The sequence below is a fragment of the Candoia aspera genome, chromosome 2 (genome assembly GCF_035149785.1).
Source record: "Candoia aspera isolate rCanAsp1 chromosome 2, rCanAsp1.hap2, whole genome shotgun sequence".
Taxonomy (NCBI): Eukaryota; Metazoa; Chordata; class Lepidosauria; order Squamata; family Boidae; genus Candoia; species Candoia aspera.
In genome coordinates, this window is record NC_086154.1 from 47584604 (window position 1) to 47601596 (window position 16993).

At 37.9% G+C, this 16993-nt stretch overlaps 1 protein-coding gene across 2 annotated transcripts in view; it reads left to right on the forward strand.

Moving 5' to 3' along the window:
* The window catches only part of IL17RD (interleukin 17 receptor D), a 50675-nt gene that overhangs the window by 16922 nt on the left and 16760 nt on the right, over positions 1-16993 (forward strand). For both annotated transcript variants that reach the window (XM_063296429.1, XM_063296430.1), the window contains exon 2: positions 15611-15668. In XM_063296429.1, coding sequence (XP_063152499.1) covers positions 15611-15668 — 58 coding nt within the window. The remainder of the gene's footprint in view (positions 1-15610; positions 15669-16993) is intronic.

Consider the following 16993-nt stretch of genomic DNA (forward strand, 5'->3'; position numbering starts at 1 on the left):
ACTGAACACTCTAAATCCCTAAAGCAGTTTCAAATGTATGGTTAATAAAAGAATTTATTGTACTGGATGTCATCTGTTATATCACTCTGGGAACAAAATTGGCAGTGAGCGGATAGAAAATATTTCCATCAGATCACTGCAGTCTTTTATGGTCTAGGGCAGAAGTGTCCAATTCCAGCAAAGTAACTAAGTACTGTGTAATGAAGGTATTTTAGCTGATTAAATACACGTTATCACTAAGGTTTTTTCAGTTTTGTTCAGTGCCAGTGGTAGTTAATTGGGTGCCCTCTAGCTGTGTTGGATTTCTACTTGCTTTGGTCCCAACCAACAAAGCTAATGGCACGGGATTATCAGGGTTGTAGTTCAAAATTTCTGAAGGCATTCAGTGGCCTTCCTCTTTTTGTGCTGTTCAGCACACATGAACCTTTACGCATGTGCGCTCTCCCTGCTGAATTCATGGAAATCCATTGTTCTTCATTGGCTGAAGGAATAGTACTGATTTTTAACTAAACCACTGGGAATTCCTAAGAGATTAAGAATAAGCTGTTTTGTAAATATAACAAAGCACTTCACAGTTTTGAGTGGCTGTTTTTTAATCATGTTTTTTTTAAAGGCAGAGCTGACAAGAAAGGTAGGGTATAAATTCCATAAATAAATACGCAAGGTAAGTGAATTTGCTATTTTAAGCAAGTTTCCTTGCAATAAATTGATTAATGGCATTTAATGCATTTCTTTCCCAATCAGATGCTACTAAGCACAGTAACATTACTTAAACCAGATCAACCTTCCCCAGCCTGGTATCTTTCAAATGTTTGAGACTGCAACCTCTAATCATTCCCAGTTAACATACCTGTCTGGGATAGTGGTGCTTGTAGGCCAGCACATCTGAAAGTAGCTCAAGAAGGCTAAACTAGATTCTTACAGTTTTAAAAATGCCCTTTTTGTCTTCAGATATTCAGTCTAAATTGTCCACCAGAGAAACTTGAAATTTAATTTCTGTTCTGATTTTAACTGAAGGGAGCTAGGCTATACTGCAGAGAGACTGCCTTTGCACCTGTAGACCTCTCAGCTGTTTCTGGGTTTTTGTTCTTTTTAAAGTTAAAGAACGGGACGCGGTGGCGCTGCGGGTTAAACCGCTGAGCTGCCGATCGGAAGGTCGGCGGTTCGAAACCACGCGGCGGGGTGAGCTCCCGTTGCTCGTCCCAGCTCCTGCTCACCTAGCAGTTCGAAAACATGCAAATGTGAGTAGATCAATAGGTACCGCTTCGGCGGGAAGGTAACGGCGTTCCGAGTCGTCATGCTGGCCACATGACCCGGAAGTGTCTATGACAACGCCGGCTCCAAGGCTTAGAAACGGAGATGAGCACCGCCCCCTAGAGTCTGACACGACTGGACTTTACGTCGAGGGAAACCTTTACCTTTACTTAAAGTTAAAGAAGACTTAATTTATAGCAATGAGCCTATTTCTCTGTCAGTGGACTGGAATAAATGATGTTTTATTATATTCTTGAGGATGGATTTTAAATTACCAAGCACAGGGCTGGAATATGCCATTCTTTGTGATCCTTCACATTTCATTCCCTTGAAATCTGTGTGAACTACAGTACTTTGTATGGTGTGAGTATTAAGGAAACAAACCATGAAATTTACATTTTTTTTCTCTACCCTTTTAAAATGCCCATACTTTATTTTCTCCCATTTGTTAGAGAACACAATTTGCAGGAGCTTGCTCAAATTTTAGTGACGGGCTGTACTTTGTACTTTCTGTGTTCCTCGGCCTTCCTAAATGAATGGTGCTGCCAACATGGAAACATCTTTTCCTTGAAACAATTGATAGCACTGTGGTTTTAGACTGCAGTGGCCTTGATAGGAGTAGGTCCCTCTGAATTCAGGGTGGTTTGTTTCTGAGTAGGATTGGATTGGAGTGTAGTCATTACATATCTGGAGAAGAGGGTGGTAAGTGTTTCTTGAAGCCAACTGGTATGACTGCATCAACTGTGCTATCCTGAAGTATTCAGGGGATAAATCTTAATTGCATTTAGATTAGATTAGGTTAGATTAGGTTAGATTAGATTAGATTAGATTAGATTAGATTAGATCAGATCAGATCAGATCAGATTAGATTAGATTAGATTAGATTAGATTAGATTAGATTAGATTAGATCACATTACATTACATTACATTACATTACATTACATTACATTTTAGTTTTTGACAAGATTCCACACTGTATTTTGTGGAATACTATATGCTCTTGGACCAAAAAAATATATATAGTATACCACTGATTTTTAAAAAAAAGTTATATTAACCTTCCCCTGACCCCCCAAACCCAATGCATATACAGGCAGTTGGAATGTAAATGCTGAGTGTTCCCTCACCCAGCTGGGTTTTTTTGATACCTGTTTGCTTTAAAATGACATGCCAGCTTGGATGTCTCCACTAAAGCAATTTGTACAGCACTTAAATGTGGCAGGTTGGGGCCTGTGCTTGCAAAAGCCTTGGGAAAAAACAAGGTTGGGATCTTTTCTTTGGCATGCATAACTGCCCTAAATTCCTGAGCTTGACAGAAGGCTGTAGAGCATGTGTTATTTATGACAAGTAAGCCTTCTGTTATGGGCAGTACTTGGTGCTTTGAGAATTGTTTAGTCCTCAGTCACTGTGAGGCAGGTCCGGATGGTAATGCTCCAAAGATAGGATTGTTTATGGTTAGGCCTGCTAGGAAACTTCTGTTATCTCCTCACTCAGCTGAAAACCTCCTTGCACTTAATCCTACCCCAGAAGCACAGCAAAAAGGAAAACCAAGGTTTAAAGAAAATGTAACGTGATGATCGTTTACTAATCTTACAGTGCTTATTAAAAGAAATTTAAAAATATGCCACAGATCAGCACTTGGTAGAGCAGCCATTAAGGCCTTGGAAAAAATATTCAAATGCCATGATACGTTTATACCTACGAAGGTCAGAATCATGCAGGCAATGGTACTCCCTGTGACACTCTATGGAAGCGAAAGTTGGCCTTTGAAGAAGCAGGATAGGAAGAATATTGACACTTTTGAACATTGGTGTTGGAGAAGACTTCTGAGAATACCTTGGACAGACAAGAAAATACATAGATCATAGAACAAATCAACCCAGAGTTCTTGCTTCTGGCATAAATGATCAGGATCAAATTATCCTACTTCAGACACATTATGTGAAGACCTAGCTCCCTGGAGAAGTCTCTAATGCTGGGAAATGTGGAAGGAAAGAGAAGAAGAAGATGACTAGCAGCAAGATGGATGGACTCAGTTACAGTGGCAATGGATATACCATTGGAAGACCTGAAAGACCATGTTAGAGAAATGTATATGGTCACTAAGTCACACCAACTTGATGGCACACAATCAATTAAATGAAAAAGTAATCTTAATAATTTTTTGTTGAACTCAACGAAAGGAATTCAAGTCTGGCTTGTTTAAGCAGGTGGAAGAGTCCTTTGCACCATCACACAGCTATTAAAAAAATCAGGCATAGAGCTGATTCATACATCTAAAGCATGGTTTAACATTTTGAGAAATTGCCAAGGTGAGCCTTAGAGCTTGTACACTTTGCCTGGTTCTTTCAGAATTAGCACAATGAGAATTTTGAAAGTTTTTGCTTCAGTGTTTGATTAGCTGTGCCTGATGTCATTCAGGTCTAACAAACTGTAGTTAATCATACTTAAGTTTAACTATTATTTGGACAACACAAAAAGACACACTTAATCAGAAATCGAAAAGGAAGCTTTCACTTCCTCCTGGTGGTCACTCTGAATGAAGAGGAGGAGAAGCAAGTGACCTGAGGCTTCCAAGTCACAGGAAGCAGTCATTTCTTACAGCTAAGCTTTGATTTAGTATTTTGATTGTTAGCCACTCACAGCTCACAATCTTAGTTTTTGAATTAATTACATCCCACTGTGATGGCTTAGGATAATGTATATGAACTAAGTCACTATGGCTTGTTCAAGAAGCCACAGCTAATAAAATTCTGGCTTTTAGGAGAATTTTCCCATTTTAATTGGAAATAGTGATGTTAAACTCAAGGCAATTTTTTAAACTTGCAGAAATAAATGCATGTTTTTCATTTTCTGAAGGAACATATGGAGTTAATGGAAGTAGACACTGGTGTACAAAACTGGTTACTGGTATGAGACTTTCACATCAATATGTCATTTCAACACCAGCTGGATTTCATGTGGGACATTTTGTTCCATTTTTTCCCCCAATTTTCCATGAGGTCCTCTCCAAACATTTCTGACAGAATATTAAATGTAGATGTATATTTCATCTTTCTAAAAGTATGGAAAGTCATGTAGGGTATAAGAATTGGCCCAAGGGTTTAATGAAATATAAAATAGTACAGTTTCCCAGTAGGTACTATGTGATACAACTAGATTTATACTTAATCAATTTTATACAATTATAAGTGGAGCACACTTCGGCCATATATTAGCCATATGTATGACGCATACTCATAGCTTCTAGAAGATACAGTCTGTTTTCTTGCAAACAGACAGATGCAATAGTTTTGTGGTCCTTTCCCCAAAGTTGTTCTTGTTATATGTCTCAAATCATCCTGGAATATACTTTTCTTGGTTCTTACTTCAGAAAGGAATCTGAATTACCTCTCCTGTGTATTAGAAGTGTTGAAAATTATACTTCCTATAGAACACAGTTGGGAATAGTTGCCACTCTGTCATGCTCTTGTATCTTCCTGAAACTGCTGTGGTAGTAGGGTAAAGGATCTTTGAACCTTTGCACTCAACCATTCCTAGCCTAATATCCAGGATTCTTAGCCAGCTTAATCTTATTGGGGGAAGCTCCTTTATAGTAGTTATTTTTATGTCTAGAGTTTCCTAATGAACAGATACTGAAAGTCATCCCCTGAGATTAGAAATATTTACACACATGCTGAAATGGTTTATATTTTGTTGCTGCTTTTTCTGCTTCTTCATTACAGACCTAAAAGCTGCATTAATACTTTGGATGTAAAGTAATAATGTTCAGCACATAATTTTATTTTTTTATTACATAATACCTTTTTGTACAGAAAGAAGATATTTTTAGAATTTGAACATGGGCCATCAGGGTGATATAGGGTTAATTAATTGGTTGTTTCTGTTTTTAAAATTGAGGGACTGCTTGGGTCTCGGCCTCTTATTTTTACTCTTTGGCTTCCCCAAAATTAAGAGCATTCTCATTAGCATGTTTTGAAATGTTGTCACCAGTAGTGATAGAAGGGCTATCATTCAGAAAATATGAATGAATCATCCTATTTCTTTGATCAAATAGGAGATCATTTGTTCATATTTTCTGAAAACACTCTGCTATCACTGCTGTTAACAGCATTTCAAAATGTTCAACCTAATCAAGAAGAATCTTAGCCCAATCTTCATTATCCAAACAAGTTTGTTACATTAAAATCTCAGTCAGCTCCTCATTTACTCATCTAACTATGTTAAATAATGTATATTGAATTCTAATGACTCAGATTTTGAAATCTCAAAAAGAATTTGAACTTACACAAATGGGTAGTATCTGCAGATGCAAAAAGTAAGTATCCATTGATATGGCTGTCTGGTACAAACTGAGTTATGATGAATGACTAAATGTGTGTTGTGATATCAAGATGCAAATCCTAGCCTTTCATATTTGTGTCAAGGCATCAGACACAAATACATAACTTAAGGGGTTTGCAGTACAACTGTCATGAGCACTGATGGTGAGCAGGAGGGGGCCCCTATCCAGGGGGGAAAACGCATGCGTAGTAGTGAGGAGTTGAGCAGCCATTCAAAGAGACACAGATCAGACCTGCCTTGACTTTTGGGGTTTATCTGTCTGGGTTTTTCCCACGCTTCTTCAGTTTGTTAGGATTTTCTGTCTAATGTAGCAGTAATAAAACACTAGAGACCTATTCCTTGTCTCAGCGTGGTTTCCTGACTGTTAGGTGTGTTTCATCATTTGCCGCTCCTACAGAAGTCTATGTCCAATTAACTGATCAGGTCAACAGGAAGATTTATTTATTTATTTATTTATTTATTTATTTATTTAATCAAATTTTGCCACCACCCATCTCCTCCCAGAGGAGGGACTCTGGCCAGTTTTCAATAAAGGTAAAAGATTTAAAATACTATAAAACCATAAACAATACATTAAATATAAATACAAGATATAAATATAAATATAAAATAAAATCCAGATGACAATGAAGGTTCTAGTTCAGTTCGTGTGTATATGAGGGCCATTTTAGGGCGCCAGCCATCCCCAAGAATGACTATTCCCTTTCCCGCCCCAAACAAGATGGCAGAGCCAGGTGTTCAGCTTTTTATGGAAGGTCAGGAGAGAGGGGCTTGCCTTACTTCTGGGGGAAGAATGTTCCAAAAGGCAGGAGCTGCTGCAGGGAAGATTATTTAATGGAAGGCTGCGTTATGCTCTCAGGAAGTCAAAACATGAACTGCATTTAAGATAGCAAGAAGTTATAATTCAGCTATATTTTGGCATGTTGTACCTAGAGTCCTGAAAGAACAGAGATTTGCATTCAACATTCCAATCTCAGTTGAAGATTGGGAAAATTATTATCATAATTTGGTTGCCCGTGTGGAATCTGCTGAGAAATAACTATCCAATAGTGACTTACCAATTACAGAAGTTATACTCTAGTGGCAACCAGAATTTGAGATTAAATCTATCATAAAAGGTTTGAAGTGTGATAAAACCCCTGGTGAGGACTGTTATCACCACCTGACTAGTGGGGCCCTCTTTTGATGTGGCTGCTTACACATATAAATAAGACCTGCTGCATCCCAGTTGGGTGGAAGATGGCAATTGTAGTGAAAGGTGAAAGGTTCCCTGTGCAAGCACCAAGTCATGTCTGACCCTTTGGGGGGATGCCGCTTTCATGAAGTTTCCTTGGCAGACCATAGCGGGGTGGTTTGCCATTGCCTTCCCCAGTCGTCACCTTCCCCAGCAAGCTGGGTACTCGTTTTCCCAACCTCGGAAGGATGGAAGCTGAGTTGACCTGAGCCAGCTTTTGTGAATCCAGCTTCTGCTGGGATTGAACTTGGGTCATGGGGAGAATTTCAGTTGCAATACCGCCTACTACTCTGCGCCACACGAGGCTGTTGTCAGTTGTAGTATCTACAGAGAAAAAGGGAACAAAAAAGTTTCCAGCATCTGTAGGCCTTTTATCCTAGTAGATATTGGGGCCAAAATATATGCCAATATACTGTATATGTGCAGAATTGATAGCTGGGTAACTGAAACGTGCATTCTAGTAGAAAAACAAGCTAGGTTCAAGCAGGGTCATTCTGCCATTGACAATTGTTTTGTTTTACATGTCAGTCCCACTAGGTAAACCAGGCCAGGAAATCAACTGTACAGAAAGGCTAAAGCTACTGTTATTGAGATTGGCTATAATAAAAGAATCTTGCAAGTCTCATTGTGCGATACTTCCTCCTCCTCCTTTTACTCAAGTGAATTAGGGAGGATTCCACCTGAGCTGCTTCCAGATGTTATCTCATTGTTCCTGACTTCAAAAATGTTTCAGCTCCTTCTGCCTAGATAATGGTTCCTGCATATTTCTGTCAAGGTCACTTACTCTCCTACCTAAACCATCTAATTACTAAATATGTTAGCAATGAGCGACAGTTGTTTGCTGCTTCTAGAGCTCTTAGTGGAGTGTTCGATACAGTCAGTAGAGAAATTTTGTGGAGGAAACTGATCACCCTCAATATGGATCCCAGATTAATTGAACTGATCAAACCCTCCAGAGAAACACCTGCCTGAAAATGCAGTTTGGGATCAATGGAGCCATGACAAGAAGAATTAACACAAAGGAGTAAGGCAGGGGTGTATACTTGCACTGATACTATTTAGCCTACATATCAATGACATTCCAGGGATGATGAATAACCCTGAAGTACATATGCCTAAAGTATCAACACAAACTTTTATACTGTGCTTTATGCTGATGACATGATCTTACATATTTGCAAGTTGGACTGTGCAGGCTGATAAGCAGATTTGGCTTCGATTGTTACAATAACAGCCTGGTTATTAATCCAAACGTGTTGAAGCTTTTGAACTTTGGTATTGGAGAAGACTCCTGAGAATACCATGGACAGCCAAGAAAACAAACCAATAGATCATTGAACAAATCAACTCAGAGTTCTCACTTGAGGCATAAATGACCAGATTCAAATTCTCCTACTTTGGACACATTATGCAAAGACCCAGCTCTCTGGAGAAGGCTCTAATGCTGGGAAAGGTGGAAAGTGAAGAAGAGGACAACCAACAGCAAGGTGGATGGACTCAGTTACTGCAGTGATGAGTGCATCATTGGAAGACATGAAAGACCAAGTTAAGGACAGATCACGGAGAAAATATATCTGTGTGGTTGCTAAGAGTTGACATCTATATGGTTGCTAAGAGTTGACACCAACCTGATGGCACATAATCAAAAAATCAAAGGTTGTGGTCTTTGAAAAAAGATACCACAGGCATATATATGTCTTTTGGGTGGTGAGTTAATAGAGCAAGTCAATACCTTTCCTTATTTAGGCGTAGTTTTTTCTGACAGGGTCATGGCTCCCTCTTTATCCCTGGAGCTCACTTAGATTGACAGCATGTATGAATTTGCTGTTACAATTAGTGAATCACCACTAACCAGAGTCTTTAGCCCCAGTTATCAAAGTGTACAAACCTAAAGTTACACCCATGCTCTTACATGGGGCTGAAGTATGGGGTTTAAACCATGTATTATTCTTAGACCAAATATAATATCATTTGAGGAGTATACTGGGTGTGGATAAAAGAACTCCAGCTGCTACAGTTAGAGTTGAGTAGAGTATCCCATACTCACTCAAAAATCAGAGTATATAATTATTGGTGGAGACTTCTATGGAAACTGATAGATTCCAAAAACTCTGCTTGATGGAACATTCAGTTTGACTCTTTCTGGACACTACAACTTACAAATTACATTATGATGATGCACAAATCTAGCCCTTTATGATTCAATATATTGTGCAAGTAGAGGTTCACCCAGGAGTCAGGCTTGCCATGTTGTGTGAGCGTAGCCAGAAAGTGAGATAAATACTCTGTAAAGAACATGACTAGAGATATGCAGTAGTTGGATCCAAAGTGAGCAAAGATGCTTTGGATCCAGTGTAGGTACCCAGCTGCATCTTTCCTGGGATTGCATTGCCTCATGAACTCAAACTGGATGACTTCTTGAGTAGCATCACTGCCATGGGGGCCAGGAATAGGTACACCTCCTTTCATTTGCTGCTGACAAGTAAGGAGAGGGTTCTCATGTTGGAGCTGAAGGACACTTCAGATCTGTATATCGTGCACCTCTAAATGCTACAATGAATTTCATGTGTCTGCAAAACAGCCATAAATCTCCCTGGATAACTCAGCACGAGACTCTTTTCAGTCTGATGTCTTTTACAGTTGTGAGGTTAAAATGGCTAAAACAAACACATTTATAATTAACATTTTCAGATACAGCTGAATTCTAATAGCACTGACCATGTGAGCTGAGGCTGTAAGGAGCTGAACAAAACAAAATTTTAGATCCAACCCAGCTCTGGGAATTCTTGGAAGGTGGAGATGAGACACAGTGTTATGAGAGAGGTTGCCTTACTGATCTAGGCTTCAGTTTCTAACACTACACAATTTGGGGAACCATGTTGTTGATCTTCGTTTTTTAAAAATGGACAAACAGTAAGCAACTTAGTTAATTTTTGGGTTGTCTTTTGGAGTGCTGTTTTCTTCCATTTAAGAATAGGTGACTAGTCCCAATGCAGTTCCTTAACCACTATATGGTACCAACTTAAGAACAAGCTAATTTTTGCTAGGCCTAGCTGATGTGGGCTGCATTCAGGTGATTTGGCAGCTTTAATGGCAGCAAAGCATTGGAGTTTTCTGCAACTTCATGCAGTTCTTTAGTAACCATATAAAATTTGTAGCCCAGTTCTGGTGGCCCTATTTTTACTAAACTGCATGTATGGAGTTGATATTCCATAGGAACTGGTAGTATCAGTCAACCACACATTAGCCAGGTTTACAGTTGCATCATGAGCTGATTTGAGCTTCATGTGATGACGTATGATTGTTTCCAACAGCCATCGTGATTGGGAAACTACAGCTTTTAGCTTAGCAGTATGTATGAGCTAGACCAACAAATCATACTTATAAGCAGCTGTAGCTTAGCATAACTTGTGACCATCAGTGCAAAGAGAATTGCTAGAATATTCCTTTCCTCTTGTGTTGAAAAAGAGCTAAATCTTGCAGTTCCTCTGTAAATACAGCTTTTTGGAAAAGCCACAATATGCCAACCTTCTTTCCTAGCAGCTGCCCTGAAGTCTGACTTCAGAACAGATGGATTTTCTTTCTCCTTCCCCAGCAGCATGCCTGCCTAATAAGTTTGGATTTACCATCAAAGCAACTGATGCTGATTGCATCCATTATATGGTGCTTATAATTTGAACAAACTGCCCATTTTTTAATTTATGTAGGCCATAGAGCATCTGCAACATGAAATGCATGGGTTTGTAAACCTCAAAAAAGGAGAGGAAAAAGGCCACAATTATAGGACAACCATGTTTCCACTTTTTCTGGTTGGCCTGTGTTTTTGTTTTCTAGTAAATGACTGAAGGGCTTTTCATCTGCTTCTAACAAGGCATGAATGAGTAACAACAGATGAGACTAGTGGGAGTAATTTTGTCTCCTTCCTGTTTCAGGAAACCTCTTTAAACTTGATATGCTTAAAGCTTAAAGATAAGATAAGCAAATGAAACGGAAGCTAGACAGGCTCCCCAGATTACAAGGTGCATTCTGAAATCACTAAATAGTATCTGTTTTGATCCCTTAAGCAGCGGTTTACATCTCCTGAAAAGAGGTTTAACTCAGATGCTAATTACCCTCAGATGCCTTGTTTTTCCTTCCTGACACCTGTCTTTGACTTCTAAGGTTAGTGAGTTTATACAGTTGCAAGTTTTTACATGTTCTCTATGATACAGAATCCTTTTGTTTAGCAGAGTTTTGTTACCAATTTTGGCATCCAGCAAATATGCCTAAACTTGAATTTGGTACGGTAAGATTTTGTTCAGTTCCTGAAATCCCACTGAGGGGATTCTGGTGAGGGGCCAGAACTGGGTGGTGGCTACATGCTTTTCATCTTACATTCAGTTCCCAACTTTTCTATTTAAAAGGGTTTCGGATTAGTAGGAATGCTATTTGAAGGTTTTCAAGATTGAAGGATTTCAAGACACGATCCATAGTGTGAAACCCTGACAGACCAAAGGCCAGCAAACATTTTGGCTTAAGAATCTCCCTGGTATTTAGCTCAGCCATTTTATGAGGAAGACATTTCTTAGTGGCCAGATAGGACAGCAGATGATAATAGCATTCATTTGAAGAAAGCCCAAAGTAATACCACTAGCTGCAATACACTCGGCAGTATCAGTTGGCGCTACCATCCCCAATCTCCTGCTTATTCTGGATACATGATTGGCCCCCCAAACAAGACATTGTTGTTTCCTTTGACTTGAACTAGTGGGTTCAGGGGATAGGAAGACAACTAGGGAGGAGACTGTCACTAAAAAGGGCAATGAAAGAGAAGGTCTAAGAGCTAAATAAAAAGCACCCATGCATTGGCTATAGCTTGCTTACCTTTTTTTAAAATATTTTTTTTAATCCCAACTTTATTATTTTTATAAATAACTCAAGGCGGCAAACGTACCTAATACTCCTTCCTCCTCCTATTTTCTCCACAACAACAACCCTGTGAGTTGGGCTGAGAGAGAGGGACTGGCCCAAGATCACCCAGCCGGCTTTCATGCCTAAGGCGGGACTAGAACTCACAGCCTCCTGGTTTGTTATAGGTATACAATTGGTTTATATGTGTTGTTTGTGGATTTTTAACTAAGCTCTGATTTTAAGCTGGCCTTATAAATGTCAACTATCATAGTTTTTGCATGCGTTTTAGAGAAGGACATAGCATATATCCTGTATTTTATTTATGGAATGTTTCCACTCTCCCTCCCATCTTTTTAATCTGTATGTTAGAATGAGTTATGGGGAAATAAACAATACTCATACCTAGAAACCCACTCTTATTTATCTTACAGTATAAACCTATTTGGGGGAAGTTTGTGACTGCCTGGTTTCCAAGTAAGAACAGTGTCTTTGAGCGATATCATTGGGATTCTATTGCAAATTTTATAAGTACAATTATAATTTAGTAGTAGGTTTAACTGCCAGAATCTTGCATAGATTCCATTGTTTCAGTATGATATATGTCCTGGCTTGAATGCTTTTAATTCAGAATCATAACAATAGAGGAGCACAGTTTTCCTCAGAGATGCATCTGGAATTTTAAAACAACAGCATAAACAGCAAGAATGTCACCCCATGTAAGATTATTCCTCTTGCTAGCAAAACAGTTCACCAGTAAATTCCCACAGGATTAAAACAAAAAACAAAAACCTCACTGTAAGTGAAAAACAAACTTTTGCCCTGGGGTCCCAACCTGAATTTTTTGTGTTGCAACTCTGTAGGAAGCAAGGAATTGATTTAATCCATTGATTGTTCTGAGAGAAAACAATGCTTCTTTTTTTTCTGCCAACATAATGGAAGCCAAGAAAGTGCTGAGGGGTGATTTGAAGAACCTATCCAGGCAGGTTTTGCTAAAGCTTTGTGGGGAAAAAAAAGAATCAATTGTTGCTAGATAATATAATTATTCTCTCTTTGTTTATTCTTGAGTATCTGTTTTTGTGATCTTACAAGAGGTGGAAGGACAGCATTGGAACAAGGAAAATATTCTGTGTAGATTTTATGTAGAAGGTTTGAAACACTTTTTCCTTTGTCGATTTTCAAACACATTAATATTCTGTATTTTTCAGTATCTCTCTAATTATATCTTGAAATGTCATCTTTTTGACACATTGATAGAATGTACTGTATATTTTTTCATTGTGTGCAGTTACTGTACAACCATTGATTTGCCATCTTGTATTTATATTTTATATTTGTATTTTTATATTTATATATGTTTATATTTATATGTACATTGTATTTTTAATGATATATTATTTTTATTATTGTAAACCGCCCAGAGTCATTGTATATGAGTTGAGCGGTTGAGAAGTTCAATAAATAAATAAATAAATTTATTAAGGTGAAGAAACATTAACCAAATTGATCCACAATGTCACCACTGTACAGTAATATCTTGTAGATGAGCAACAAGCCTTAGGGGAGAAATTAAGAAAAATGTACTCCGTTAAACCAGTCAATGAAGCAGCAGTCTTCCACAGCAATATTTTGAGAATCTGGTTGGCTAGTCTAGAGGCAGGTGAAAGGTCTCCAAACCTTCTGTTGTGTGGCCAATTAAAGGTTCCAAAAGCTAGACATAGATGATGGTTGTTGTTTAGTTACTTTTATCTGTCTTTTAGGTTTCAACGGTAATTGCAGATCTTCCATCTACATGGTGTGCTAGCATATGTTATTCATCAACTAGCTATCATTGATAGAACTGACTGATTTATCCAGCTAGGAAATCATTAGCAATCACCACACTCAGTACTTACGCTCTAAGAAGAATGTTATAAAATTATTCCTAGGCTGTCAAATTGTGGAATAGAAGTGTGAATTCTGCAACTTCAAAAATTGCATAGACTCTTACGTAACTTTTCCTGGGTTTGCTAGTAATGAAGAAACCGAAAGTTCTAGGAAGCCATCTTCCCAGCCATTATTTATTCAGTTTTTGAGATCTTAGTGCGTACTGTCTAGGTATTGTAAAACATGCTGTAAACAATCAGAACAAGCATTTTACCTACATTAGACAATAGCTGGTTCCTGGGCAGGGGTGGGGCAAGCCAAGCAGCGGGAACTGGTGCTGGTAGGACCATTACACTAGGAAATGGCATCCCACAATGGGGAGGGGGCATCTGTCCACCCACTTGCTGCCCAGGAAATGGTGACCCATCTCATGTTTAGTCTCTAGGCATCTTGGGCAGAGTTATGCTATTCCCCCTTCAGCTCAATAATCCTGCTGAAGGATGAGGAGAGCATCCCTTCCACCTGTGGGTGATGAAAGTCACCAAATCATCCCTGCTCTGTTCCACTTAGAAAAAAAAAACCAGTTGGGAAGATTTGGACCAAATCAGCACTGAATTAGAAGTACTTTAAGATGTTGTTTCTGTTGTGTAAATGAAAGTTGGGTTTCTTAAGAAACTGAATTTTGTTACCACTTCTGTTTTTCTTTCTTTTATGGGGGAGATGGGCGGTGATATAAATTTAATAAATAATAATAATAATAGATTTGCAGCATGCTTGAGGACTATTTTATGCTGTTTGGCCTTCATTAAAAGGCATTTTGAACTAAAAATATATCAAAAAAGTGTAGTCCTTAATACATACAATTTCAGTGTCTTTTGCTAGATCAAGAAAGCTTCCAAATGCTTTCATATTTAGCCTGTTTTATCTTACTTAAGTAACACCACTGACCTTAAAGGGGCCTTTGTGTCAGCAAAGCTATAGAGGGAGACTGAACACAGTTTATTCTAGGAAGTAGATGTATTATGTATGTAGTCTTCTGCTCATATGATACAAATCTTGTTTGATTTGCAATGATTGTTACTTGGTTGCATTTAAAGTGCTGGTTCAGTCCTTTTAAAAATCCTAAGTAGCAGGCAAGGAAAAATACACATGACAAAACTGAATTTATTCTGTATGTCATCTACTAAATAAAGACACTTTTCTTTAACGCCTGTGATCTTGTTTTGAGTACTGCCATATTGGTCACTGTCCACTAAGACTGGGCAAATTTTAAAATTCCCTTCCTGGGAATTTCATGAGACTGCAATTATATGTTTGACATATTTGGGTAACAGCTTTTCTGAAAGTTTTTCATTGATACAGTGTATCTCTTAAATTTTGATGACATTTAATAATGATTTAGCTGCATGTAGCTGCTATATACTCAGTGGGCTTCTTCATATATATTCAACATCTTTCTGTTTTGTATTTCTTCCCGGGATTCCATATGAGTCCAGAAGTATTTTGACATTTATAGCAGTGACTGAATTTTTTTCAAGAGAGGTTAACACTTCTTGCATACAATTTAGCCAGCTTTTGACTTCTAGCAAGCTCATGGCTAGTGAGGATTACAGTTGTAATTCTTCACAGATAAAAAGGTTGGGGAAGGCTGAATTAGATAAAGATGATTTGTATCTCTTTGTGGTGTGCAAGGGAAGCTTAAAAATGGTAGGGCTCGTATAAAGCATTGTAATTTACACTAATTTAATAGAGTAATTTTTAAATAAGACCTTAGAGCCTGTTTACAGCACTGTGTTCATCAGTAAGTAAATCATGCAGATTTCATACTTTGTACACATTTAAGAATTCTTCCTGAGTTTCATTGAAACTGGAATGCCGAACGTAGTGTATTTCACTGGATGGAATTCTAATATTCATCTGTATTGCATCAGCCTGATGTAGTCAAATGAATTCATTTATCAGCTAGGTTCCACTTACTGTCTCAGCACCTGGCTTACGCTGTTGTCTCTCTTGTGTTTCTATAGGGCTTCTCTCCAACCGGAAAGAATATTGGGCTGCTTAACATTACCTTTAAGTATGACAGTAAGTTATCCTTCTGCACCTTGATCTCTCAAAAACAACATTAGACAAAATATTGAATACATTATAAATGCCACATTAAACAAGGGCATTGAAAAAAAGATAAAGCACTGAATTTGTTACTCTTATTTAATCATTTATTTAGATTTTTAATCAAGGTGACAGTTTATTTTATTTATTTATCAAATTTCTTCACCACCCATCTTATATAGCGACAGTTTGAAACAGAGGAAAATGTCTTGACTATTAAAAACTTACAAGGTAGATTAAAACCACTCTGTTTGTCAAGCCATGGCATCTTTATCCAAATTTTGTCCCAATAAGATCAAGTAAAACAAATTATACTTTGATGAATCTATGAAAGAAAGGTGGCACAATGTTGGAATTGGGCCATTTCTGTATATTTCTAACATTTGTAGCTGCAAACAAACAAAAGGATTTAATTCTTTCACTCTTTCACGTAGCGCTGATTAATAACCCATTCTCTCTCTCAAGTGGTAGAAATATTGACTTATTATCATGTGATAATCTCCATAAGAAAACATGTAGCTAACAATTATGTTGTATCTAGCAACTTTTTGTAGGACGTTGAACATAGGAAATACCATGAACCTTTCAGGCAAAAAGGTTTATTTTTTAGCAAGCTTGAATCTCTAAAAAGCATTGTACCGTGGCATATAAAAAGATACAGGCAAAAATCAGCAAACAGTAAGAAACAGAAACTAAAAACAAGATTAAAGAAAATACAGACTGAAGCTTAATATAGTTTTACAAGGAATATAGAAATGATTGCCTTGAGTTTAAATACTGCACAATGCTGTTTGAATTATACGAATTTATTATTCTTGCCGGTCTTCCTTCCTTCTCCAAAGGGAAAGTCAAGGCTGCATGGCAAGAGAAGCTTAGAACTTCTAATTTATAGCCCCAAACCTGAAGATACGATTTATTTGAAACAATTTTGTCTGGCAATTTAGCCAGGCATACCCTTAGCCTAGCCAGGCATACCCTTTAAAAGAGCAAATTTGCTTATGCTAATTTATCATTTCAAATGTAGAATTTACTAGCCCAGCTTTGCTCTAGAAAACCTGTTTGTGTTCATCCATGATCTCCAGGATCTCTGTTATTTGACGAATAGGCAATCCTGTCAAGATCACTATCTTACACAGATAGATTCCTTCATCACAGGAAAAGATGGAATTTCTGAAGGACATCATCTGTTAAGTTCCTTTGCTAAACAGAATTGTTATCACAATAAACAAGGATACACTTACTGTTTAATTTTAAAGTTTTAGTATAATATAAAGTGGTTGAAATGCATATTTTACTTA